Source organism: Lagopus muta, chromosome 9 (assembly GCF_023343835.1).
Source record: "Lagopus muta isolate bLagMut1 chromosome 9, bLagMut1 primary, whole genome shotgun sequence".
NCBI lineage: Eukaryota > Metazoa > Chordata > Aves > Galliformes > Phasianidae > Lagopus > Lagopus muta.
Window position 1 is genome coordinate 20,461,756 of NC_064441.1, and position 25,649 is coordinate 20,487,404.

At 39.3% G+C, this 25,649-nt stretch overlaps 1 protein-coding gene across 3 annotated transcripts in view; it reads right to left on the reverse strand.

Annotated features, from left to right (window-relative positions):
- Positions 1-25,649, reverse strand: part of ARMC8 (armadillo repeat containing 8) — a 57,901-nt gene that overhangs the window by 14,129 nt on the left and 18,123 nt on the right. For 2 of the 3 annotated variants that reach the window (XM_048954786.1, XM_048954784.1), the window contains 9 exons: positions 16,746-16,888; positions 16,549-16,646; positions 14,571-14,663; positions 10,791-10,850; positions 9,534-9,614; positions 6,707-6,782; positions 6,526-6,616; positions 2,521-2,581; positions 1,291-1,491 (listed from right to left, as the gene is read on the reverse strand). In XM_048954786.1, the coding sequence (XP_048810743.1) occupies positions 1,291-1,491; positions 2,521-2,581; positions 6,526-6,616; positions 6,707-6,782; positions 9,534-9,614; positions 10,791-10,850; positions 14,571-14,663; positions 16,549-16,646; positions 16,746-16,888 (904 nt within the window). The remainder of the gene's footprint in view (positions 1-1,290; positions 1,492-2,520; positions 2,582-6,525; positions 6,617-6,706; positions 6,783-9,533; positions 9,615-10,790; positions 10,851-14,570; positions 14,664-16,548; positions 16,647-16,745; positions 16,889-25,649) is intronic. The other variant, XM_048954785.1, reaches the window with a different exon arrangement.

Consider the following 25,649-nt stretch of genomic DNA (forward strand, 5'->3'; position numbering starts at 1 on the left):
TAAGCCATATGAATAGTTTCCCTTGGTACAAATACATCATTAAGCACAATGTATTACGTCTATTTTAAATATTTTAACAATGATAAGTAACCTGTTCTGCAAAGTCCACACTCATCTAGTTTTTACCTTTTGGGGTGTAATTCAAAGCATTTTTTCCTTCTCCTCCAAATAAGCACCCTGCCCTTCCAGATGACTACTTTTACAGACTTTCTGAACACTTCAAGCACTGTCATAATATCTGTAATCACTCACATTCAGAACCTTTGCCATGTTTTTGATGCTACTGCCAATGCTCATTGCTCCCCAGTCAAATGCTAATCTTCCTTCTGCTTATTTAAATCCAAGGTGCAACCAACAGGTTTTTTTAATGCTTAATTTGCATTTTTACATCTACTTCAAAGCAGCTGTATATTCAGAATCAATTCAATCCCCTGAAAGCCTGAGAGGTGTGTCTACTTGCTGGGACAGTTTCAAAGAAAAACAAAGGCTCTGTAATCCAGTTCTTTGGGGTACTTTCTAAAGACTGAATGAGAGAAAAAGGGAGTTGACAAATGATGCTTCCCTACAAGGAATATCAAGAACAATTCTGCTCCTGAGATTGACTGATCTACCAGTGCTTTGGTAAGTGTATACAAAGATGGGAACAGAACAGCTCCTAAAATACCTATGAAAACAAGCCTCCAAGGTATATTGGATCACTGTTTATCCAACCTCTTGCAAGTGCAGATAACACCTGGAGATAATGTGAAGTGATATACAGGACATCCAGGTTTTTGTGCTTAACAGAAAAGAACTACCTCTGAACTTGACGTTTTCCACAACTTCACCTATGAATTCAAACCATCCACATCACATGCACTATTACCTCTTATGAAGATGAAATGCAATGGTTCCTGAAGGTAAGCCTTGTAAACTCAGCACGTGAGCAACATGACAGATGCCTCAGTCTGGTACTTCATTGTTATACTTGGAAAATGTCACTAAACTCTTATGAAGAAGCTGTGTTAAACTATCTAGAAACCCCCTTCCTGTTTTCAACAAAGAACAGCAGCATCCTTCTTACAAGATGCAGAGCCCAAATATACACAGAGTTCTTAGTTTGGATATTACAGGCTCCAGAAAAAGCAGCTAATGAGCAAAGGCTTGAGGACTACATGCATTAGGGTCATGGCCAGAGCTCTGGCAACCTTTCCATTGACAAACTCAGACATAAGGCTGAGTTAAATAGAATAAAGAAACATCTTGAGCCCATTTGTTACTGTTCTTCAAATATTCAGAAGGGGAACATACCCTTTTGATATCAGTGATTGCACTCACTGAGCTGGGATACTTGAAGTAATCGGCAAGCATGACAATGAGGTGGTCAGTAATGCTGGCAATTCTTTGGAGCTCCACATCTGTTTCAATCAAATAGGCCAGAGTTTCTGCTCCTTCTACTCGCTCCTCCAGCAGTCTCTCCTTGCTACACATTCGAACCAAACATGGCAGAGTCTGATGAGTTTAAAAAGAATAAAAATAAAGCACACTGTTTGGAACAGCTACATTCATAAAGAAACTCAAACAGCTATTCTAGAGCAATTCTCAGTAATGTTATTTAGACAGGTACCTTCAGACAAAAACAATTTTAAAGACTACAGAGAAACTGTTCAGGCATTACTGAGTATGCATTAGGCTACTTTCAACCAAGTTCTCATGCAGTGAAAAAGAGTCTTATGTTTAGATCAGATGTTGCTACTGACACTGGTGATCCTGGAATGAATCCCATTTTGGATATCTGCTTAAAAAGATGGGAGTGATGGAAATTTGACTCTGCCAACATGTGGACTTTCATCTGTAATTACCTTGAATGGTAGATACGAAATTCCCACTAACACAAAGTGTAAATGTGTACTCTACTGCAATGAACACTGAAATATGTTTTCTTAGTGCAGCATTGTATAAAGAAACTGCCTGTTCCCCAGAATTACCAGAACACTGGACTTAGGGCCAGTTCCTGACACTGCCGACAGCTCTCCCTACTCGAACCAAATGATGAAGCACTGATCTTCAGACAAATTTACAAAACTACTGAGAAATGTGAGAAATGGTCTGATTTTGATGGGCTCCTTGTATACACTGTGCAAGCATTTTGACTACAGTCTTCTGAAACTTGCTACTGAAATACAAAACAGTGCCTTGTTCACAAGCAGAGATCAAGGTAGAAATGTTGTTTCCATGTTACTTATATCATTACAAACCTCAAGCTGCTGTGTATCAAACTTTGGAATGTTTATTGCTGGATATGGACATTTTGTGTGATTCTTTATTTAAAAATTCTTAGAAGAGCCATATGGCTATAACTGTTTAAAGGCAGTTAGGGAACAATTTGTTGTTTGTTTTTTAATAAATATCATTAGAACATGGTGCTTTGAGACCATCTATTTAACAGATTTTGTGTTACTTTTTTATACTAGACAAATAAAAACAGGAATAAATCCTCACAAAAATGCTGTTTTAAACAGAATTGTCTAACTAGCTCACCTTAAGAACGATGCAAGAGTCATCAGTCCGTATTGCTCCAGCTCTGCACATGGAAGTAAGGCTGTAACAACATAACCAAACATAAATACACTTATCATTGGTTTTTAGCACTTAAAATGCTGCAGAATAACCAGATGCACTAATGAAATGCATTCCCCTTACAGAATGCTGTACTGCCAATTTCCATACATTTGAGCTTAATGGAGTTGAGCACATGAACACATTACGATATGCACACTTACAAGGAGATTTATAGTGCAGAACATCTTGGTGGAGTGCTGACCAACACACACCACACAGGTCAAAAAAAGGACTAACCAAGAGGCTTGACTGATGCACAAATCTCTTACATTAACAAAACAAAGTTAACAACCTCCATTGTGATAAAACAGTGATACACACTGATCTGTGCTACGCTGCCCACAGCACAGGCAAGGACTTGAAACAATAAAGAGAGGGTCAACAGAAAGCTGACAGCCTGACAGCTTAAGTCATAGAATCACCAAGGTTGGAAAAGACCTCCAAGATCACCCAGTCCAACCGTCCACCCATCACCAATATTTTCCACTAAACCACGTCCCTCAGTACAACATTCAAGCATTTCTTGAATGCCTCCAGGCTCAGTGACTCCTCCCTGGGCAGCCCATTCCGGTGCCCAATCACTCTCTCAGGGAAGCAGTATTTCCTAATGTCCAACCTGAATCTCCCCTTGCAACTTGAGGCCATTCTCTCTAGTTCTGTCACTAGTGAGAAGACACACGAGAGAAGAGGCCACCCCCACCTCACCACAACATCCCTTCCGGTAGTTGCAGAGCGATAAGGTCACCCTAAGCTTCCTCCAGACAAACTCATCCCCATTCCCTCAGATGCTCCTCAGAAGTATTGTGCTGCCCTTCTGTAAACACGCTCCAGGGCCTCAATGCCTTACTGCAGTGAGGGGCCCAAAACTGAACACAGCACTTGAGATGCAGCCTCACCAGAGCAGAGTACAGGGGGGATGATAATTTCTCTGCTCCTGCTGGCTGCACTGTTTCTGATACACGTCAGGATGCCACTGGCCTTCTTGGCCACCTGGGCACACCGCTGCTCGTGTTCAGCCAAGCATCACCCAGCACCCCCAAGTCCTCTTCCTTTACACAGTCCTCCAGGCACCCAGCCCCAAGCCCACAGCACTGCCTGGGGTTGTTGTGGCCAAAGTGCAGGACCCAGCAGTTGGTCCTGCAGAACTTCATCCCATTGGCCTCAGCCCAGATATCCAGCCTGTCCAGATCACTCTGCAGGGCCTCCCTACCCCCATGCAGATCGATACTTCCTGCCAGCCTGGTGTCATCTGCAGAAACATTCAAGCTTGGCAATAGGCTCTAGGAGACTCAGTGCCCCAGTGCAGGAGTAGTCAAGCATCTTGTTTTAGCTTTCAAACTAACCCACTGTAACTGGCTTTTAGCATGTCACAACTGGGAGGTTAAAAAAAATAATAACTGCAATTTGGTGAAGGTGATTTAAAACCAACATTTCAATTCTCTGTTGGGCTGGTTGGAACTGAGTATAGGGTCAATCACAATGGCCTAGTAGTAACATGCCAACCTTAATAATACCATGTTTCACTGCATTCCTATGATTTTCAGAAGTACCCAGAGTTCCCACATCTTTAATAACATCACTGAACCCGTTCCAAATGCCTACCAATGACAGCCATGAATAAAAATGCATTGATGATGAGCTATCATGTCTCAGAAGTTAAAAATATATGACTTGACAGCACACAGATTATTTTATAAACTTTTCTGTTCAATCTTTGTATCTTACAGCTGGAAATGCTAATATTCATGTCCGAACAATCAGGAGAAGAACACTAGTCTTGCAGCTGCCATTAATTCCTGTTAACATCTGTTTGCAGGACAAACTGGTTCAACTTCCAACACAACGTAAGCTAAAGTATTTCAGATAAAATAAGCTTGGCTCAGATGGCAGCAGCTACGCTAATTTCAGTAGAAAAGGTTACTGTTCTTATAGGTGCAAATTACTCCAGGTCTACTTCAATAGTTGAAAAGCAAAGGAAGCTGCCTAAGACACCCCTGTACACCAACACAGGTTAAAACTAATTTAGCAAAAGGCTTCAGAAATTCACAAGAATAGCTCTACTTCTGCATTCTAAGGACTCTACCAATAAACCAGAGAAGAATCCCACATTAATTAACAAAAGCTGGCATATCAAAAGTGAAGTCTTAACTTAGAACCAGAAGAACAGAGGACCTGTTACAATTTCACCTACTACTCTACCCTAGATGAAATGAGGGGAGATATAACTTACTTTAAGGGATACAAACAGGAAATGGACTTAGAGAAGAAAAGCCAATAGATTTTTTTAAGCCTCTACACTGTCATCAAACTGAGGCCTTGAATGCCCTAGGAAAGAAGGCTGCCCACAGACTAATTAGAAGCCCACTCTTGAAGCACAAGACACTGGTTTGTTTCCCTCTTGCTTATAGCTCTTCTTTGCTTTTCATTGCACTCTTTTTCTTCTCTGCTTTCAGAAGTCCATTTGAGCCAAAAATGGGAGATTCTCCAGCCAAATCCTTCCAAACCAAAGCAGATTAATAAGGAATACCAACACATCTGAGAGCATTCATCCTAGAACAAGGAGACTGTCCAAAGACAGAATAGATTTTTAACTGCAATGTGCCTTCATAACTAATCAATGCTCTCATATCTTGAGATCAGTTAAAAAAAATTCAGTTCTCATACTTGATTTTTTAACCCTAATTCTGTTTTCTCTGAATTGCCAAAGAAACACAAATCATTCACAACAGACTTCTACAAGGCAGTTAATTTACCTTGCCCTCCTTCAGTGCTTGAAGAAAACCAGATTTGTTACAAGGGAATACGGGAAACCCCCAGTCCAACCTCCCACACAGAGTGGGATTACCTTCCCAAAACAATCCTCCCCAAATGTACACTTATTTATAACTGCTTTCATGAGTGGGTTAAGTTGCCACAACCTGGCAAAATGACAGGAGACCATCCTACCTACTCCCCTTCCTTCTTCCTCCGCCAGAAACTCAAGACTTTGCACTGACAAGTGTCAGTGAAATCATTTTGGTGAATAGAATCAGAAAACTCATTGCCGCAGGCCAAAGATAAGCCACCAAAATTTAGAATAGCTGTAAATGGAAGGAATTAAATTAAATCAAATCAAATCATCAATGACCAAACTCTCAAATCATGTTTAATTTTAGTAATTCATAGTAACAAATCTCTTTAACCACTTGAAGTCATTTATTCCATCTCATCAACACAGTGGAGTGAAAAGGGTCTTCAGCAGAGTTAGTTCCCAGCTTGCGGAGTGAGAAACCCTAGTGTTCATGTTACAGAACTTGGTCACATTTTGTCACAAGGTACAAAGACATTACGTACACAAACACAGAAATCTGCCCATGTCAAAAGGGAAAGGTTGATATAAAATAAATTAATAACTAATTCTGCTGCATGAACATATGAAGTTTAAAAACTAATCTATATTTAATTAGATCACTTGAGAGAGCGCCAAGCTTTGCTCTCTTCTTATTTTAGGGGAGGGCACATTGTTCTCAATATACCACAGCCACAGTCTCCAAAGAGAACGCTCTGGACAGTGGTGTAACAGGGACATCATCTTGCAGTACACAATTCCATTTCAGTGTTATGCTTTGTAAGGACACGCTATTGACCATAACCTATCTAACGTAAAACTTGTTGTCAAATTCAAGCCATTTGTGAAAACTGCAGTTCAACTGAAGAAAACAGAGGTGTTTTTTTTTTTTCCCGTTTAGGCTCAATAAAAACAAAAGCTACACTGTAAAGATTATTAGGTGATAACAGTATTTCAAGTATCTATGTAATGCAAATAACATCTAGGATTATCCCTACCTAAAGTTTTAGTTCCCTTACTTGCAGTGAGGAAAAAAACCCAAAAGTTAAGAAATATTAAACTGCACATATTGCATTCCAATTCCTGATGCAAATTACCATTTGGCTGATGTGAGCTGCATTTCAATAGGTTTGTCCCTTTGTAACATCTTCACAAAGATTTGTGGTAACAGTTCTCCATCAACCGACACTGTAAGCAATGAAAGAGAACTCAAAGTAATATTAATTCAATCAGTCAATAAAGCACGTGCCAAACAAGCAACAGTTGCATTATACTTACCATTTACTAGAGTCATTGATACCTGTGGGTTCTCAAAGGCTAGAACGGAGAAGCATTTCAAGGCTTGCATTCGAACCTGTGTAAAAAAACAGTAAATGAAGCATAAACGTAAATGCTAACTTAAAAGAAATATTGGGCTGTACTGATGTACAAGGTAGCAGAAATAATCCTGTATAATCAGTAAGAAATTTAGGTGGATAAAAAGCAGATAAAACATCTAATTCACAGTTTAACTCCTCTGATCTCCCTGCTTGAATGACCATTGCAGACTGCACGTGGTGAACTATTTTCAAAGCCACAAGCAAGGCCTGGCATGTGGGAAGCAGACATTCAGAAACACAAGTTTGATTCGTGGTTTCTCACAAACATGCAAACAACAACAAAAAACAGATGTATCATAAATCCAGTACTTTTTTCAGGATTCCCAAGTACCCAAGGGAATTGGAAACATATGCCACAACATCAGTAGTTTTTAAAGGTGAATTTAATAAAAGTTCTGAAGAGATCATCCTGTTGAATTGATTTTAAACTAATGCTAAAACAAAAATATACTGTAAGTTTTACTGCTATTACATAACTTCAGTTATCACCTGCACACTAATGATTCACAGCTCTCTATGCTGGATCAGAGAATTGTTTAGGTTGGAAGAGACCTCTGGATATCATCTGGTTCTACTTCATCTACCAACTAGGGCAGCTGGCTGTCCAGTACAGTGTCCAGATGGCTTCTGAATATTTCCAGGGAAGGAGATTCTACAAACTCCTTGGGTAACCTGAAATCTGAAACTAAATTTTGGTTCATCAAACCTTCACAGTTGCCTAGTCAAGTTAGCCTGTGACTTCCTTATAACCTCTTTACTGAGGCAAGGAAAATTATCATCGTTGTCATCCCATATAAAGAATTTAATTTGTTCACACGGTCTTTTGAGTTCATTCTCTACAGTTCTATATATGTAAATTTTGCCAATGTGTTTCTATGCTTTTGTTGCAACTTCCTCAGTGTGACAATAAAACAAAAAAGCAAGGTAAAAATCCCTGTCTCTGAAGAAAGCATTTGTGACTGCTGCAAGTTAGGTTTAGGTTCATTCTATCTTCCTCAAAGAGTCCCAGAAACATGGAATTCTGAAGGTAGACAACAACAGCAAAGACTACCAAAATTCTGTGCATTCATATTATATCTCATTACAGCCAAGGTAAGACACAATCAATAGCAGCAAAGCCTTAAGTCAGGAGTAACACAGAGCAGAAATGGATACGTGGCTTCAAAACAAAAGCTTTATTTGACAACACTTCTGTTTACTTAACAGATGATTTGATGAATACAATGCGTGCTTCAAAGCAACAGGAAGCAGAGATTGTATATCAAAAAGCATTGAGAAGAGTCAAACCCAGCTGAAGAGTTGGATTCAAGAGGGAGCAGCAGACCTTGGAGGTGGGGACAGTGGTGTTCTAATGAGAACAAGTGACATCTATGTGGAAATTAATTATTCTATGTGATACAGCTGTACTAAGATTTTAAAATTACTGTGATGGCTGCTTTCTTTGCTAGCTTTGTCTACATAAAAACAATTAATTCAGCAGTTATTGAGAAACAGATGCCAGAATTTGGAAAAAACACACAACTATGGTCTCGAAAAAGTCACCTGTACTGCCTGTAAAAGCTACAGACCCTTTGTGTTAGGCACCTCACAAGTGTGCGTCCCACTCATTGCTCCCTGTCAATAAATGGGGAAGATGCTCACACCACTGACTGCCTAAGGGATGATTTCTGTACCAAAGCAAAAGAGTCTATTCAAAAATTACCAGTCAGTTATCTTGGCAGACCTACACAAACTATTGTCAAAGGAACTGAAAGCCCATCCTGAGGGTTTCCTGTGTCTATTGGTTGATCCTATCAGCTAAATCACTTGTGGTAAACTGTAAGCCTCTACTCCAAGTACTGAAAATATACAACATTTTTGAATACTGTCTTTTCCTGTTTGGCTCTCCTTTACTTGGATAAATATTAAACAACTACAGAAATAAGTATGAGAATGAAATGGCATGAATTCCTGAAAAACATCAGTTACACTGAAAAAGCAACTGAAAAATCTCACCCAGCTCCCATTTCTTTATTTCAAAAAAATAGGAATGGTTCAAACTGTTGCACGACTTGGAAAATTCACCTTACAACAGTCTGAAAAACTTCAGTTGATGAAAAAAAACAAGCAAAAGTTGCCTGATTGTGGTGAAAACTTAATACAGAAAGACAGAAAGCACAGCTGTCAGTCCCAGTAATAAAATAGTGAAAAGACCATACTTCAAACAGGATTTATAAAATGAAACAGCAGTGACATTTTCACATAGCCCAGGATGGACTCTTGAAAGCATAAAAAAGGATGGAGACAAGACTTGTTAGACTCAATGAGCACAAAACACTGGTAGCTGGCCACTTCCACAGATTCCAAGCTCATATTTTAAGGAGTGTGTCTTCTCTTTAGAACAGCTCATCTTTGCTTTTCTTCTGCTCAATTGCTTTTTCTCCTTTAACGTTCAGCAAATTTGACCAGTCTTATTTTGATTTCTTTTTCTTATGCTTGCCAAGTGACTGCCCTTCAGATCAACTGATCCTAGATCTGCCCTCAGTAATGATGCCCTAGGTTTACAGAGTGTTCCAAAATAACAGGTTTCATTTTGATAGAAGCCCACATGACAGATTGTTATTCTAGAAATAGACATTACACACAGTAACAGTTCAAGTTCATATATGCATACATAGCTTTTCTCATGACCATTGGGATCTCTTTCATTAACTTACATAAAGCACTGGATAATTTTAATCTCTTACTTTGTAGGAGGTGGAAACTAACAGATGTGCGATATTCTGAACTGCTCCATGGTTAAACAAGATTGTCTGGTGGTCTGGACCCTAGAAAGGAAAACATAAAACGAAATGTATTTATTTAAGGAACATGTGAAAGATTACTATTACCTCAATTATTATTATTTTAGTATTCAAAGGTAGGTTTCCTAGCATGGATTTTGTAATCAGTTGGCATATCGACTTATTTTTACAAGAAAGAAGCCCGATTCTTACTTTACAGCATTTGTCCTTCTCTGATAATCATTTTCATGCTTTACTTCAACAGGAAATAAAATTATTTCCCATGAATGAAGAAACATGGACAGACTGCTTATGTTTCTATTTTTCATATTGGAAAGAATAGAAAGCTCCTGATTTTCTTCACAAATCGCATAGAAGATCCCCAGGCACTGATGTCTTTCTAAAGGGTAATATTAAACATTTTCAACAATTCTAACCTCAGAAGAAACAGAATTAAGTGTAAAAATGTTTCCAGATAAAATGTGAAAGTGCTTTGGGAACTGATTCACAATTTCCTCCTACAGATTATTTTAGTTTCAAACACACTCAGCCATAAATTTAGACTGCCATCACCCATTTCCTGACTTCAAGACCCAAGTCAACAATGGCCAATAGATCAATATTTTCCTTTCAATTTAAAAAGCATTTGGAATTAAACACAAATACTGAATTCTGCAGTAGAAAGAGATTGGAAATTCTGTAGCATGACGAGACTCAATGAGGTCAAACAAACCAAGAAATGCCCAAGAGGCCTGCAACTCCCAGCAGTCTCCTGGGAGACTTGCAAACACCTCTTCAGAAGTAGAGTCATGACTCTGGCCACTGCATTAAACATGGGCACAATTGAGATTCACCTTTTGGAACGTCACACCGTTAATCACACCTTGATACATTTTCTTGACTACTCTGCAAATGAAGCAAGGATCTTCACTCAATTTTTTGTTCAAACCCAGCTGAGTTTATGGGCATATCCACACACCCTAGTAAGCATAAGTGACACTTCCTTTCCACATTTGAGATTCAGCTGAAATCAGATTCTTTTTATACTCAAAAGAACATTTTTGGAACATCCCTTACTCTAAGAAAAACAGCATGAGAATTACTTTTAGATGCAACATATCTGGTGCTTTAAGAGATGCTTCAGCTGCTACTGCCACCAAGAGCTTTCTATAAAAAAAAATACAATCAAAATAGCATGGTTGAAGGAGGAAAACAACTTACATTGGCACACAGAAGTGGCTGAGGCAATGATTTAAAGCCGCAGCTATGCCAGTGTTGAAGCTGAAGAACAGATATTGAAATATGTGAAAAATATGAATGAGCTCAGAAGTTAAAAAAATAATATTGACCTAGATTGTTCTAGCAATTCATGGGCATTAGCGATTTTTACAATGAGATGCAGATGTCAAACTCTGTATTGATAGCTGCAGAAGTTGATGTACAGATTAGATGTACGTGTTGTGTTTGCACACACCAATTCTGCTTGTCCAATGCACACACAGGCTGAGTTATAACTGAAACAGACACAGCTTCAAACACACAGGGGAAATCTTCAGATTACAGTATACCCTTCCTTTCTAATTCCAAGCATCTCAGACAGCTTAATGGCAGGGCCTTTTGGCTTTGTTTTTCTCTGGGTACCCTATCAGAGTTGCCAGTTCTACTTCAAGGATCTGAAACCCCCTTTCAGCAGAGTTGGAACTAGATGATGTTGAAGGTCCCTTGCAACCCAAGCCATTCTATTCTAGGATCTTTTTTCTCCAAATGTGCTTGAGAGATGCAATATTTCAGAGACAAATAACTTCTCTTGCATTATTTTCTATCAAAATTCTGATTTTCAAGAAAGCAGTAGGATAGAACAGTCTAACAACTCATTCTATAACGAGATTTTAGAAGCAGATATGGAAATGCAAATGTATCTTGGTTCAGGGATCCAGCACCAGGCCTAGGATCACTTAAGAAAACATTCTCAGAAGGGGCTTAGGAGGAAACTGCCCTGATTACAGGTTTTATCCTGGATCTCTCCGGGACACGAGAGTTTAATTTTCAATCAGTGGTGAATGTATTACTCATACAGAGATACCACCACATTCAAAAATAATTTTCCAACACTATCTTTTCAAACTATTTATACAACTGCTTCTTTCCAAATGCATACCATATCTTTCTAATTTGACTACTAAAATAGTAAAGCTTACCTACTTGTGCTACTTTCTCTGGAAACAAATCGACTGTGATAGAGAGGACCTTTAAAAGTAAGTTTTGATTTGCATTTTAGCATGCTTTGAACACAATCCAATTTCAGTTTACTTGGTTTTGATTATATGTTGATAGAGTCGTAGCTATGCATGCTGAAAACTGCATCATTTCCCCCTGTAAACCAACACTGTCCTTGGCTTAGGATGGCTCTTCTCCAGAGTCAACACATTCCACTGCTCAATTTTAACTCCAAAAATGCAGTGAAAAGCAACACAAGCAGGAACTTGAAGCAGGTTCCTAGCATACTGCTGTTGTTGTCTGAATCAAGGATTTCCTAGCTGAGGAGAACAGGTCTGAGCTTTTCCAGTGAAATTTGAGCAGGTAAGAAAGAAGGAAACCGAGCAGCTCAACCAAATGCATCTCTCTGAACAGGAAGAGAGAACAGAGCACAAGATCTAAGCAGAGAAGAGTATGTAGAAACAAGGAGGACAGGAGCTGTGATACATCATCATTTAATTACACTGTTTAAATATGTCAACATTTTGTGTGTATCTGTTAATAGAAGGAAAAAATTATAAACATTGATACTTATACTAATATGTTAAAGCTAACCTGAATTATAAACCTTACACTAACTCATTTACCCAGGAAAAAAACTAACATAAGGCTCTCAGTCATGTTTTTTTTAGGGTAGGAGATGAAAATTTCATTTTAAAATGTTCTGAATACTGAGACTTTCAGAAGTATTTAACACTTTTTAATAAGAAAGTACTTTCCACATAAATCAGAAAATCTCCTGCAAATTCTGCTGCCCTGCACTAGATGTATTTTATCACATCAGAACACAGCAACTGATTTTTCATCTTATTTCCCAGACAGGAAATCCAAGAATTAATCAAAGTAAGAAAGAAAGGGGCATTTTAGAGTGTGCCCAAGAGTGGCATTAGCCAGAACAAGAAAGAAATGAGCTCTTGATCAGTTTAACATTTCTAATTATCTAATATCTAATTATATCTAATATCTATTATATCTAATTATTATATTAGTTTTTTTCAATTACAAATATTTCTCTTTGCTATGCAGCAAGGTATTTATTCTGCAAACATAGGCCCCATCCTTCATCCCTACCACTCTGCTTTTATTGTGCATTTTGGTTTCTCTCTGTTTACAATGTCACATTTTTCTTTTCAAAACCTTGGCATTTTTCAAAGCATTTGGTCCAAGCTTTGTTTGAGCTGAGCAGGACTTGTTGTTTGGAGTGGTGCTGAAAACAGCACAAGTTCATAAGAGCTTTGTTATTCTCCTCTTATTATGTGACTGGGCTGCTGTTTGGTTAACTATATGTTTGAGATGGAAGTCAGCAGATCACAGAGTTAAAAGGAAGCTGCTTACGTGGAAAAAGATGAGAACTGTGTTCAGGTTGGGTTAGTTACCTGACATTACTCAGCACTTTGCACTCAGCCAGCAAGGCTTCTGCCACTGAGCTAAGTTCCACCTGGACCAACAGACTCCTGCACCTCCACATACAGCCAGACCTGTGCTATTTCCCCCATGTGCCAGCACGGCCTGATCCTTCAGCTGTTCAAGTGACTGTGACTATGATGGACACTTTCAAGGGCTATTTAAACTTGAGGTGCCTGTGTCATTAGATGGGTACAACTCACTTGTTCCTAGCTCCCATCAGGTCAAGTCAGAAACAACCAAAACACCTCACATGAAATCTTCCCACAGCAGAATGGTTTGGCACTGGTGCATTTTTCTTAAAACACTAAATTTGTTTTTCAATATTAATTACAGATCTCAGCTTATATAGTCCAGTGTAGGATTTCATCTGTGCTTGCTTTCAACATTTCTAAACATATTAGCAGCTGAGTTCAATTTTTAAATCACTTTACAGTCTCCAGTTTCACATAACAGAAGAAATTGAATTGGATGAATGTACATGCCAAGGTAGAGACAAACAAAGAAATAATTCACAGTTCCAGAAGACTCATTTTTAAACTACAAGACACATTTTTGGAGGTAAATACTTCTCAATTCAAGAATTTTGAACATTTTTATTTGTCAGTCCAGCAGATAAATACAGTCTAATGTCTTTAGTTATAAACTGTGGCTATAAAGGATAGATGCTAAATAGTTTTTATTTTCTACACTGAACTGAGACAGTCACTACATACCCATCAGGTACAGTAACTACCAAAAGAAACAACAATCTTTTTAAAAATGTTGTGTGGGGAAACTAGGGAAAGACACAGACAAGGAGAGTGTCTTAAAACTAGAAGACAGCAGCATGAGAACAAGAATGTGTCTGAGGTGGAGCTGTTGTTGGTAAATTAGATGTATTCCTATATTAGGGAAACTGTGTTATACAGCAGGAATGAACCTATAACTGGTACAGCTCAACTGAGAAGAGCATTCTTCCCCTCAATCTGCAGTACTTCTTGGAAACCCTTCTTTTGGCTTAAAACAGCTGGTGTGACAGAAGATGAAAGCCCTTTGGAAAGAGAAGTTCACATGTAGCTTGAGATTTCCAGAGAAATAAAAATGAAACTTTCCTATGCTTACACTGTTGGTAGTGACGACTGATATTTGCCTAGACTGTGATGTAGTTTAGTAGCCAAAGATATTTACACCTCAAAAATCAGTTATTTCCATAGTTTGTATGTGATAGCAAATCTAGGACAATAGCAGCTGAGCCACTATTGTGCTAATGTGCCTGCCAAAACAGGAAGTATCTTACACAGTTTCTTATATGCTAGAAACACAGCAAGTCTCACAGAGAACATGTATTCTCTTCCTTACTTTGCAGCAGTGTGAGAAGATCTGACATATGTATTCTTGTGTATATCGAGACCTACTGAGCAGCGCCATGAGGTGCGAGATAACTGTAGCATCCTGGAAGCAAGTCAGAAAAAAAAAGGGTATTAAGACCATTTCACCATAGTTTGTTAATCATTTGTTACTTAGAAGAGTACTCAATTCCTCAGTCCATATTCCCAACAGAAAGTATTTCAGAATAAACCACTGGAGTTTCCAGTCCCACTGAAACTTGCAGACACAAAACATGACCACAGAAGTAGTATAGAAGATACTTCAGACATCCTCACAAATGCATGTTAGATATAAAAATTTCTGCTTTTGCCTCCAGAGTCTTCATTTCACGAGCAAACAAGAAATAAATAAAAGGGGAAGAAGGAAAAAAACCTACCCTGACTGCAAATCTGGAATTCTGTGGCACTGGCTGACTGATTAGTATAGAGTAATCATTTAATCATTTCCCTTGGTTTTGACAGCGTTACACTAATGCCAGAGAACTCCAAGTACATCAAGCAAAAGAAAATCATTAAACTTGAATTTCTGTCATGAAAACACATCTATCTACTTTGTAAGCTCTATGGTAAATTACAAAATGACAATATTTTAAAGCTGTCTGTTAGTTTTACCAGTACCTCTCAGGTCAGATGACGACATTAAAAGCAATACCAACCATTTTAATTTGGAAAGGCAGAAACCTGAGTTAACTCCATGAGATAAAGGGTGCCTAACAAAGGAGATGAAAGAACCAAACGATTCTTCTTGTCCAAAGAACTTACAGTATAAGTTGACCATACACAAGTAAATCAGATCTGTTCTACCTGCAGGAGAGCAACTGATGAATTGCAACACTCTTTGTGGGGAAGAAGTGGGTTAAAATTAGAGCAAAGTCTTCATGCTCATTAGCTACTTTTACACTGATGAAAGTAACAACAACCCAATTGCTATAAGAGCTTTTTCTGAGCTTTCATTTTCTAATTACTTGGAAAATTTCCAGCAGTACTTTTCTATATGAGCGAAATAAATATGCTGAAGACTATTCTAATATTATCCACATTTGGGATTAACAAAGTTTTGCAGTATTCACCTTTATTTTCAAGATGTATACGTATAGAAACTGTGAATTTAGCAGGCCAACTTCAGAAAATTTTGCTGCCAACAGCCCATCCTTTTCCACCACAACAGAAGGCAAAAAGGTAGAGCAAATAACGTATACCGAGAACAAAAGCAACTTCTGTTTCAATTGTTTGTTTCTTAATAACTGGAAGGGATCAACACAGCACAGACTCATTTGCCATTTCAGGGTCTGATACAAAAAATCACTTACTAGGATCTGGAATTCTTCCAGATACACCAGACATATATCCATGCTTACTGCATGCTTATATGCATAGGAAAAGCAAAGGACAAACTATTCTGAGCAGTATTATTAGGGACTGGTTTAAAGTAGCTGTACCTGATCTGCCTTCCTACATGGCATATATACAAACACTGATTGCTTCTCAACTGCAGAGTCCAAAAGGCCTGGGAGCAGTTGGTTTGGTTGAGGGGTGATACCAGACACTAAATCCTCAAGTACTGCACTAGTGGACATAACCATCATCAAGCATCCACCTGATTCTCCTTAACAAAGTGAGCCTGCAGTAACTGGCTTTAGGACACAGGCCACAAAGCCAAGTTCCATGAGAAACCAGAAACATCTAATGGGCCAACCTTGCTCACAAGAAAAACATGCTGAAATCTTCAGTTGTCCTAACAGATCCCCAAAACGTTTAAGTGTCTCCTTCCTCAAGTTAAAACAAAACAGATTGACACCCCCAGAATTCCTCTGTGGTTTAGCACACTTGACCCATTAAAACAGATTCTTATCATTTTCCATTAATCTTAGGCAGTCTCATCTCTACAGACTTTAACACACCGAACAGCATTACGATTAAAAGGACAGAATACTCTGCTTACAACTTACTGTGTACAGGAGATCCTCTGGAGTTACAGGACTGATGAATATGGTACGGAGACACCGTAGGCAAGCTTCTATAAACTTCAAATCTGGTGACAGTAATCCTAGAAATAAAGAAAAAACTAACTCAGTTTCATTTGCTTATTCGAATACTCAAACAACTACTAAGAATTAGTCATTAATTTACAACGAACAAAGAGTACCTTGCAATAAGGCTGGGATAATATGGCAGTCTAGTAGGGATTTGACATTATTCTCTGTGCCCATTGCAAGGCTTCCCAAGACCACTGCACATTCTGTTCTCAGTTCTGTGCTGGAGCTTTCTTGCTGAAGCAAGTATAGCAACCTGCAAACAGAATTATTTTTAGAACAAAATTCACATGGAACACAACTGGCAAGTCAGGTAAAAAGTAATATGAATCCTACAATATAAAGAGGATAAGGCCATTAACAGAAGGACGGAATCCAAACTAAAGAGTAAGATGAGCATTTCTGTGTTAAGAGTACTTTTACACCGTATGTTCCTACACAGGTTTTAGTTGCTGCTATGGTGCAAAGATACCTCACTGCTTCTTCTAAAAATATAATGTCACTGTACTGATGATGAACGGGGATAATGTGCTCCAGGTTACCAAGGATCCCAAATTTCAATTAAAGGAAATGAGTCTGCTGTTTGACGTCAGTGGGAAAGGGAGCCTCATACATCTCCCCACTGTTAGCCACTACTGACCTAGGGATGTGGCTACCACTGTCAGGATGGCTGCTGCCTTTGGCAGTGACTTCTTCCAGGTTGCAGTTGCAAGGTAATTCCGTGGGCACTGGGAGCAATGCGAGTTTTGAACACCAAGAAATTATCACATATAAACATAAAGAATGCCCATCTTTGGGTCTCAATCACCACAGTTTCTTTAAAGAATCAAGATTCCTAGGAGGTCTTTCTATTATTCTTTTAGATGACGTTGGTAGTACCTGAATCACAGGCAGAGCTCACCAAACACTTTCACTTTAAATTTGAGTCGTGCAAAGACAGAGAGCAACCAGATTCCTGCCTCACATTGGCACAAAAGATAATCTCCAAGATTGACACTGTTTACTAACTTGAGAACCATTTAACTAAGGGTTCCCTCTACAATTCTCAGCACAGCTAGAACAGGCAAGATGGCTTGCACACAGAGATACAATTCTCTCTGTACACGCAAGATACACGTTTGCTTTTCTAGAGACAGCAATGCACAATTCTGTCTCATTTGAAGGGATCTTCTCTAAAAGCTTGCAATATACTGAAGCCTCCTCCGAGAGAAGAGGGGCCACAAGTCAGCGCAATCCCACTGCTGTAGGAGCAAGAAGTAGCTACTCAGATCAACAGATGCCTAAAGAACCCCCCGCCCCCAATCCCAAAGCTGCCTTCCTGAATGGAAGGCAAGTAAAGAATTAGCCAGAAACACAGCAGCTAAATGCAATTTAGGAACACAGGACAGGAAAGGGGTGATTAGGGGCAGAAACACAGAAGAATACTTTCAGCACACATCTCACATGTTTGCCATTTACATAAGGGATAAATTGCTCCTTAAGTTTGTAACTTAAAATAAAAGGCCAACAGACAGAATTACAGCTTATTAAAGGAAGAGAGGTCCTTCCATGACATCAAAGGTCTCTTCCACAGCTAGAAGTTGGACATTTATTGTGGACAATTCCACCTCTGCCAGGAAGCAGATCACAGCTCCTGGAGAACGACAAAGCAATCCTCCAGTTCTCCCTCACAACTTATTGAATGAAAAACAAGCAGATTTGCCAGAAAAGGAAATCTGCCTTGCTGTAAACACAGGTCAGACACTAACCAGAAAGCCAAGGTACTCCAGCATCACCCAAAGCACAAGCATATGCTTTGTCAGATGTAGCTGATCCAGTGGTGAAAAAAGCTCCACAACATAAAAAGGGTGGATGAAGTTCCTTCCTTCACACCAAAATGAACATGTGTGATGGAAATGAGCCTAGCAGCACAGATACCTTCTCTCCTTTCCAATTCTTTCAGATCCAAACAGCCAGATTGAGAACAGAACAGACACAAATTCAGAGCAGCACAGAATTCCAGAATGACTTCTGCTTTTGCAATCTTCTCTGTCCACAAATGTAACATGCATAAAGACGAGCAGGTCTGTTGTTGCTGCTGTAGTATTGGGAAGGTTACTTGCTCCTGATGTTTAGGAACTTCTTGTATAAATCTATTTCTTATTTGTATCCATTCACTATGGCACATTTGTTATCCTCTATAAAATCCCTCTGGTGTCCTACAGGCAGCAGTTGGCAGCCACCTTTCCTGAAGCACTCCGGTCCCAGGTGGCTCAGTGGGGCTGATCTGCCCCATCTCTTTAGTGCTGATGGAATGCAGGATGTAAAAAAGGCTCAGGTTATCAGTTGTTCCACAAAGCACACCTCACTCATCACTTGGGCAAACTCAAACCAACCATACCTATCCAACAGGCTTCTGGAAAAAGAACCAACAAGCCCCCCAGAAATCCTTAAGACAAAGAAATATTTCTAAAGCTACCAGTTCTGGGACTGTCCTGTTCAATGTGTCAGCTGCACTGAGTTCAAGGTAAAGATGATTGCTGCTACTGAAACAGTACAAAAGAAGTAAAACATAAGTAATGTTATGTGAGATTGCAACATTTCACTTCCAATCCTAAAGACAGCATAACCTTGCACCAGTACTTCACCTCCTAGATCAGGTAAGAACTGACAGCAAACAGCAGGCTGTTCTGGTAAAACACAAATTCACTGAATCATCTTCCCTAAAATTTACCCCTGAAGAGATGTGAGGCTTTCCTTGAACATTACAGTCCCATATGGACACTGCAATCCCACTGACGGTTCTAACTCGGATATTCTCAAATCACAAAATAAAAACCCTTAATTCACAGGAATTGCCTGGAGCAGACCAGATGAATGAACTCACTGTGGTACCCGTGCACTTTGCAAACACGTTGCAGCAGTTTTTAAAATCAGCATTCTATTTGTAACCACACTGCTGGAAACGATGCAACTTGTGGGGGCATTTCCTGACAAGTTTGACATCAACTTCTTTTATTGGTACGATTTAAAAAGCAAATGGAAAGATGTGACTTCAAATTGTTGGGCATTTAGAAAACACACTGACAGCCAAGAGGAGAAATCAGCAACAGAGGATGTACACTCTTCCATCTCAGCACAGGGAGGAGAGAATGAAAAGCAAAGTCCGTTGCCAAAATGATTCAGCTCCAGGTTTAAGCAGCTTTTAAAATAATTGTAAAATGCAGTTTTTAAAAATGATTCAGCGTAATTTTATCAAGAATTAAGGCACTTCATTCGTCCTGCTGTCATGATGCTCGCTCAATTTGCTCCTTCTTTCAGGTGCTCAAGCATCAGAACTCCTCAGTGTTGGAACCCTAAGACCCGGCCAGCTCGCTTACAGCCCAGGCTGCACTGAGATACATTTTAATTTCAGTTTAATTCAGCACATACAGAACAAATGTGCTGTGAAACAAACAAAACAACTTCCGAAACGGGAACCACAGACACCATCCTCCCCAAACCCACAGCCATACCTCAAGGCAAATGTTTCTGCAGCATGCTGTATGCAGGGTTGGTTTTTATGGACTGCAGTGGGAGAGGCGTAGCAGAGCTGGGGCAATGACAGTGAGCCAGCAGCTCCTCCAGCTCCAGAGCAGGACCTGAGCTTGCACTCACAGACCACTGCTAACTTGGAGATACACCATGTTTTATTTTGTAATCATCTGAAGCAGTTTTATTATTGGGAAAAAAAAAATAATAGACAAGAATATAAAAAACCACCTTTTTGTTGATTATGTTCTCACAACGAGAAGCTGTTGAACAAGGCTGGTTGGACTGGATGGTCTCAGAGGTCTTTTCCAACCTTGGTGATTCTATGACTCTAAAACACAGCTGTACTCCTCTGGTGTAACAGCTGGTGGAAATGCACCTAGCTGCTAATTAGATAATGTCAGTAACTTTCTGGGGGTAGTGGAGGTGGTAAAATAGCTTGCATGAAACCTAGATCTCAATTTAAAAATGCAAATGTATTTCCTTCTATGTTCAGTAACCATGTCCTGTAGAAATGTTCTGAGATGCATGTCATATTGATAACATCCTGAGGTTTTAAGGGCTTTGATAAATGAACTATTCCTTGAATCCAGAAACGATCAGCCCTGTTCAGAAACATTTACTTTCAAGTTTGCTTTTTTTTTCTGAAGGAGGTTTCACAAAATCCAAAAGCACCCTCAATTCTGAAGGCTGTTCACTTCCAAAAGAAGTAATTGCTGTTTTCCTTCCCATTAACAGCCCATGCTTAGAGCAGATGTTACAGCTATGTTAATGCAAAGGAGGGAAAATGAAACGCACTGACTACAATATATGGTCTGCATATTTAAAATAGAAGTTCTTAACTAAGCTTTGTAATTAGTACAGATGAACATTTAAATACAGATTTCTCATACAGAAAGTTTTTGAAATATTAATAACATCCTTTTCTATGTCTTTGAAACATGCTTGGCTTTCACCTTGGGTTTTCCACAGAACTAAAGATCCTCGTAATAATATTCCCTATTGCCTTTTTTAATTTCTTTTTTTATTTTCTAAAGAGCAAACTGACACCTTGTCACACTGAAAATTACAAATTTAAATGACATCCTTTTACGGTCATGAGAAACATAATTCTGGAGCAGTTTGTTGTTTCCAGGGTCTGGAATGGGCAAGTTCAGCAAAGATGTTTGCAATATACTGCTACCATATAGAGAGAGATTAAAAAGATAAAGAGGTAGAAAAATAGCATGTTCACACGGGGAGAAAAGGGAACGTTACAATTTGGGTACTCATCTCCAGCTACCAGTGCTAGAATGAGGCTTACTGGGAACAGCTGCAGCAGTAGCAGCATGTCCCATGGAACATGGAGGATACTGGAACAAGGCTCTGCCAGAACCATCACAACTCACATCTGTAGAGCTCAAGAGCTTCAGAGATGCCCAAAGCAAGGGAGATTCTGAAACAGGAAAATAGGGGAATGCTGTTGTTGACTCGCTCTTCAGCCAGCGATCCCTCAGTGAAGGTATCCAGGCAATTGTAACTAAATGAGATAGGACATTAAATCCATCCAGAAGAATACTTCAATGAGCTCCATGAACAATTATGCCTGGAAACCACAAAAAAGGGCAGCTGGAAGCATGACCTATTGTGAACAACTGGCAGGGATTCATCCAGGATAACCAGGCAATACTCTAGACATGAAGCAGAGAACTTTCAAAGAACGTAGCTACTGAATAAATGGGGCCTATAGCAGCTGAGCAAGGAAGATTTTCCTTTCTTTTGAAGCTCACTGAGATGGGTGTGTTGCACCACAGTGCTAAAAGATACCTGTGTGTGACTGGGACCTCACCAGTGTGCTCCAACACAGACCTCATACAGCTGGCTACAAAGGTGGCAAATTTACTCTGACATTCTGCCCCACTCACAAGTTGTCACTCACTGGAGTTCTTAAACCTGGGAGGGAGATGGTGAAACTCAGCTGTTAGTACCTGATAGAACACTTCCAGCACTTCACTGAATCCCATTAGCAGGGCAACTGCTCAAGTTACAGTACTTTCTATCTTGAGATCCTGTAATTCAAGTGACTATTTATCATCTCTAGACCATTTCTGGTGAAGTATTATTTTAGTAACACAAACAACTAACACGGATTACAGAGGAAAATATTCTTCTACAGGGCTATGTATTACAATGCTGCAAGCAGTGGGGAAGTAAGCTGCAAAAAAGTTTTTCCTTTAGGAAGAAGCTTCAGCTTAAAGCTCCTGTAACTTCTTGTTTTGTTTAAATACCTTCACTTACAATAATATTACATGATTTTTTTCCCCACATAAGTTACCTTAATATCCAATCAAATTGATTTTCATTGCCCACTAAATCCAATGTTGGAAAGCCATAATACCTACTGAGTTGTGTGAAGTCTACAGTAAGTTATCCTTATACGAAATACATTTTTCCTTAAGGACTGGGTTTGATTTCTTCTCACCCTAATGATCAGTTTATGTAAAAATAACTCTTGCTACTTCATGTTAAAGCAGTGCAGAGTGATTCACTTTTTCATAACAGGAAGCAAGGTTCGTTGTCTCTCCATCTGTATGTTTGAATTCTTTGTTGTACACAAAATGGCTAAACCATATTCCCACTCCATTTGCCATCACCCAGCCTTCATTCAGAAAGAATGTCAAGAATAGGTTTTGAACAGTTTTACAGAAATGGTGCTCACAGCTCCTTCGGAACAGTTCCCATGAGATATCACAAAGCTAATTTTGCATGATTTAAAAAGAAAAGAAAAACTGTAACATAAAATTCAAATCAAAAATCACAACTTACAGGATGCCGTTAGAAGTACAACTCATACTTACAATGTCCTTTTTGTTACTACAAAAGACACCTCTAAGGGAGGCTGACAAGCTTTTAAACAAAACCAGCTCTAATACAATCCTGCAGACCATGAATGCCTGCCTTAACTCACACATACTCCACAGTACAGTTAGCAGGACACCTCATACCAATCACACACGACCTTCATAGTGAGGGTTACTCTTCATAGAGATGTATAATTACATAGGCAGGCCCTGCCTCCTGATTGTCCCGAAGACAAAAGCAGGCACAAGAGCACCAGCCCCTTCAGGGCTTCTTCTCCACCCCTTTCACACTCTAGGGCAGGGGAGGATGAAGCTCCTTCACCCAAGCCCACAAAGCACTAGATTTGGGCACAGATTCCCAACAAGTGAGGTATGTAACACAGAAAACGCCATACAAAGTGCTGCCAACTAGAGAACGAGCCATCAGCAAACAACTGTGCTCTACCCTGGCAAGGATGTCAATGAAGTAATTAATGGGCATGACAGACCGAGTAACACCATGTCCAAACACTGTGCCTGAGTTCTTGAAAGAAAGCTGGTACCATACCAGAGAACTGAATCATTTCAACAGATGTGTCCAGCTGGTAGCTGGTTCACCTCTCATCAGCTCCACCAGCAGAGGTCCTGCAGCTCATCTGAATGCCATGCAACATCTGCACAGTCAGCAGTCAATTAGATGGGAAACAGAACTGCAAGGGATCTTGACAAATCCTTTAGTCACCATCCCTGCTCCAAGACTGGATCAACGATCCACTCTACAGACCTTTCTAACATCAACAGCAAAAACCTTGTTCATGTTGCTACTTTAATTAGAACCTGGAAAAAAAAAATTACTGCTGAACTGATATATTTATCTGGTAACCTGGCCTTAGATTGCCATGAAAACTGTTTGCTGCCCAGCATGAACTGAGGAAAAAGTAATGTCAAACCAATACACGGCAACTCCTCATCCATTACTGCTCTGTTACTTCTTCACCAAAATTTAATACTGGATCCATGGATCACTGCATACTTTGAAAGGTGATAGAGATAACTTCTGCCTAAAACCATTCTGAGATAGTGTTGGGCCCAATTCTGCTGTGCCTAATCCTAAGCAGCCAATAATTAAGGAAACCCGCATGACTACATGAACCAAGCACAAGACATATCTGCATTAATACATGTTTCATGCATAATTTCAGCACAAAGTTATGAGCTAAAGAATTAAAGACTTTCATAGAAGCCATATTCCTCATTCACAAAGGAGTGCTACCTTACAGTAACTAATGATGGATTTAGAACCAAATACTCAGTCCAGTGTTAGTATGTCCTGTCTGTACAGGAAATGATCCTGTCAAGCAGATATTTGCATTCCTAGCTAAGTGTGGCTCTCCTTTAAGAGATGCATTACAAAAGACAACAATTAAAGAACTCCTAGAACAACTACTTAAATTCAAAGACAACCCCAAGCAAAAACTTCAATAGCCTTTGTTCTTAGCATCTTCTTCAGAGCAAACAATCGGGAACCGATCACAGGTGACTTTGAAAGGTACAAAGAGAACACCATTTAATTGGTACATCTGTCTCCCTTTTTAAAAGATGACACCAATAAGCTGTAAGCTCATGAACACAGGTGGCCACTGACCAACAGTAAAAGCGATTCTGCTATTCTTCCCCTGCATTTTTTTCCATGGAGATCTTTGAGGGACTTCACAGTTCTTTCCAATGAACTAGCAGTCTGATGTGTTCAAGTAGGTATTATTCACACAAGCCTTTGGTATGTGGCCCACTTTCAAACAAAAGATATTTCCTTGGCTTTTCCAAACCTCAAATTGATCTGTACTAAAACATAAACACACAGTTTTCTTTTGCACTACGTGACAGAAATGTGAAGATGCTCTTTGGATTTAAATGATTTCTTCTCATCACATGAAAAGTCGCTGAAGGAACACTAATTTTTTCTTCTCTGCTTCCCTAAATGTGTAAACAAGAAGTTGAACCACAGGAAAAAGCAGCAGCAGCAGAATTCTATCAATTCCCATGTCAGTATAGAAAAGAATCAACTCCCCTTGGGAGACTGCAATCTAGGCGAGAAAAGAAAACCCACCGTTAACTTTGCAGAGGATCCTTAGAGCAAAGAATTAAAGCTTCCTTACACCTTTGCTTATTGGGATACAGTTTGACCTTACAAATGGGAATTACAATTTTCCTGTTCAGTTTCTTTTAGTTTCAGTGGTCATTTCATGAATTTAAAGGCACATTAAAAAAAAGACAAATTCCCACCACCCTGTTAGAGAAAATAGGAGTTCTTCAACATAAATGGTCTGTAATCTTTTTAGATCTATCTGCAAGACCTTGAGGAAACTCTACAGCCTTCAGAAAGGCATTCACAGGTGGATAATGCCAAAGATTTTGCCAGCAAGAATTGTCTTTTCCCCACAAAACCCCATTCCATTTATGTTCTTCTCAGAACACAGAAATAGTCAGCCTTCTCAGAACACAGAAAAGTTTTGGCATTGGAATTCCTGTCATTTGAGGATAAGCTGTACTAAAGTGAAAGCAGACATGATCATTTACCTTTTAAGACTTCCCAAATACAGTCCTTTCTTTGCATTAGGTTAACCAGGTAGTTTACTTGAAAAGCCAGAAGATATTAACAGAAAAAAAATTTCTGTATTTTCATTATTG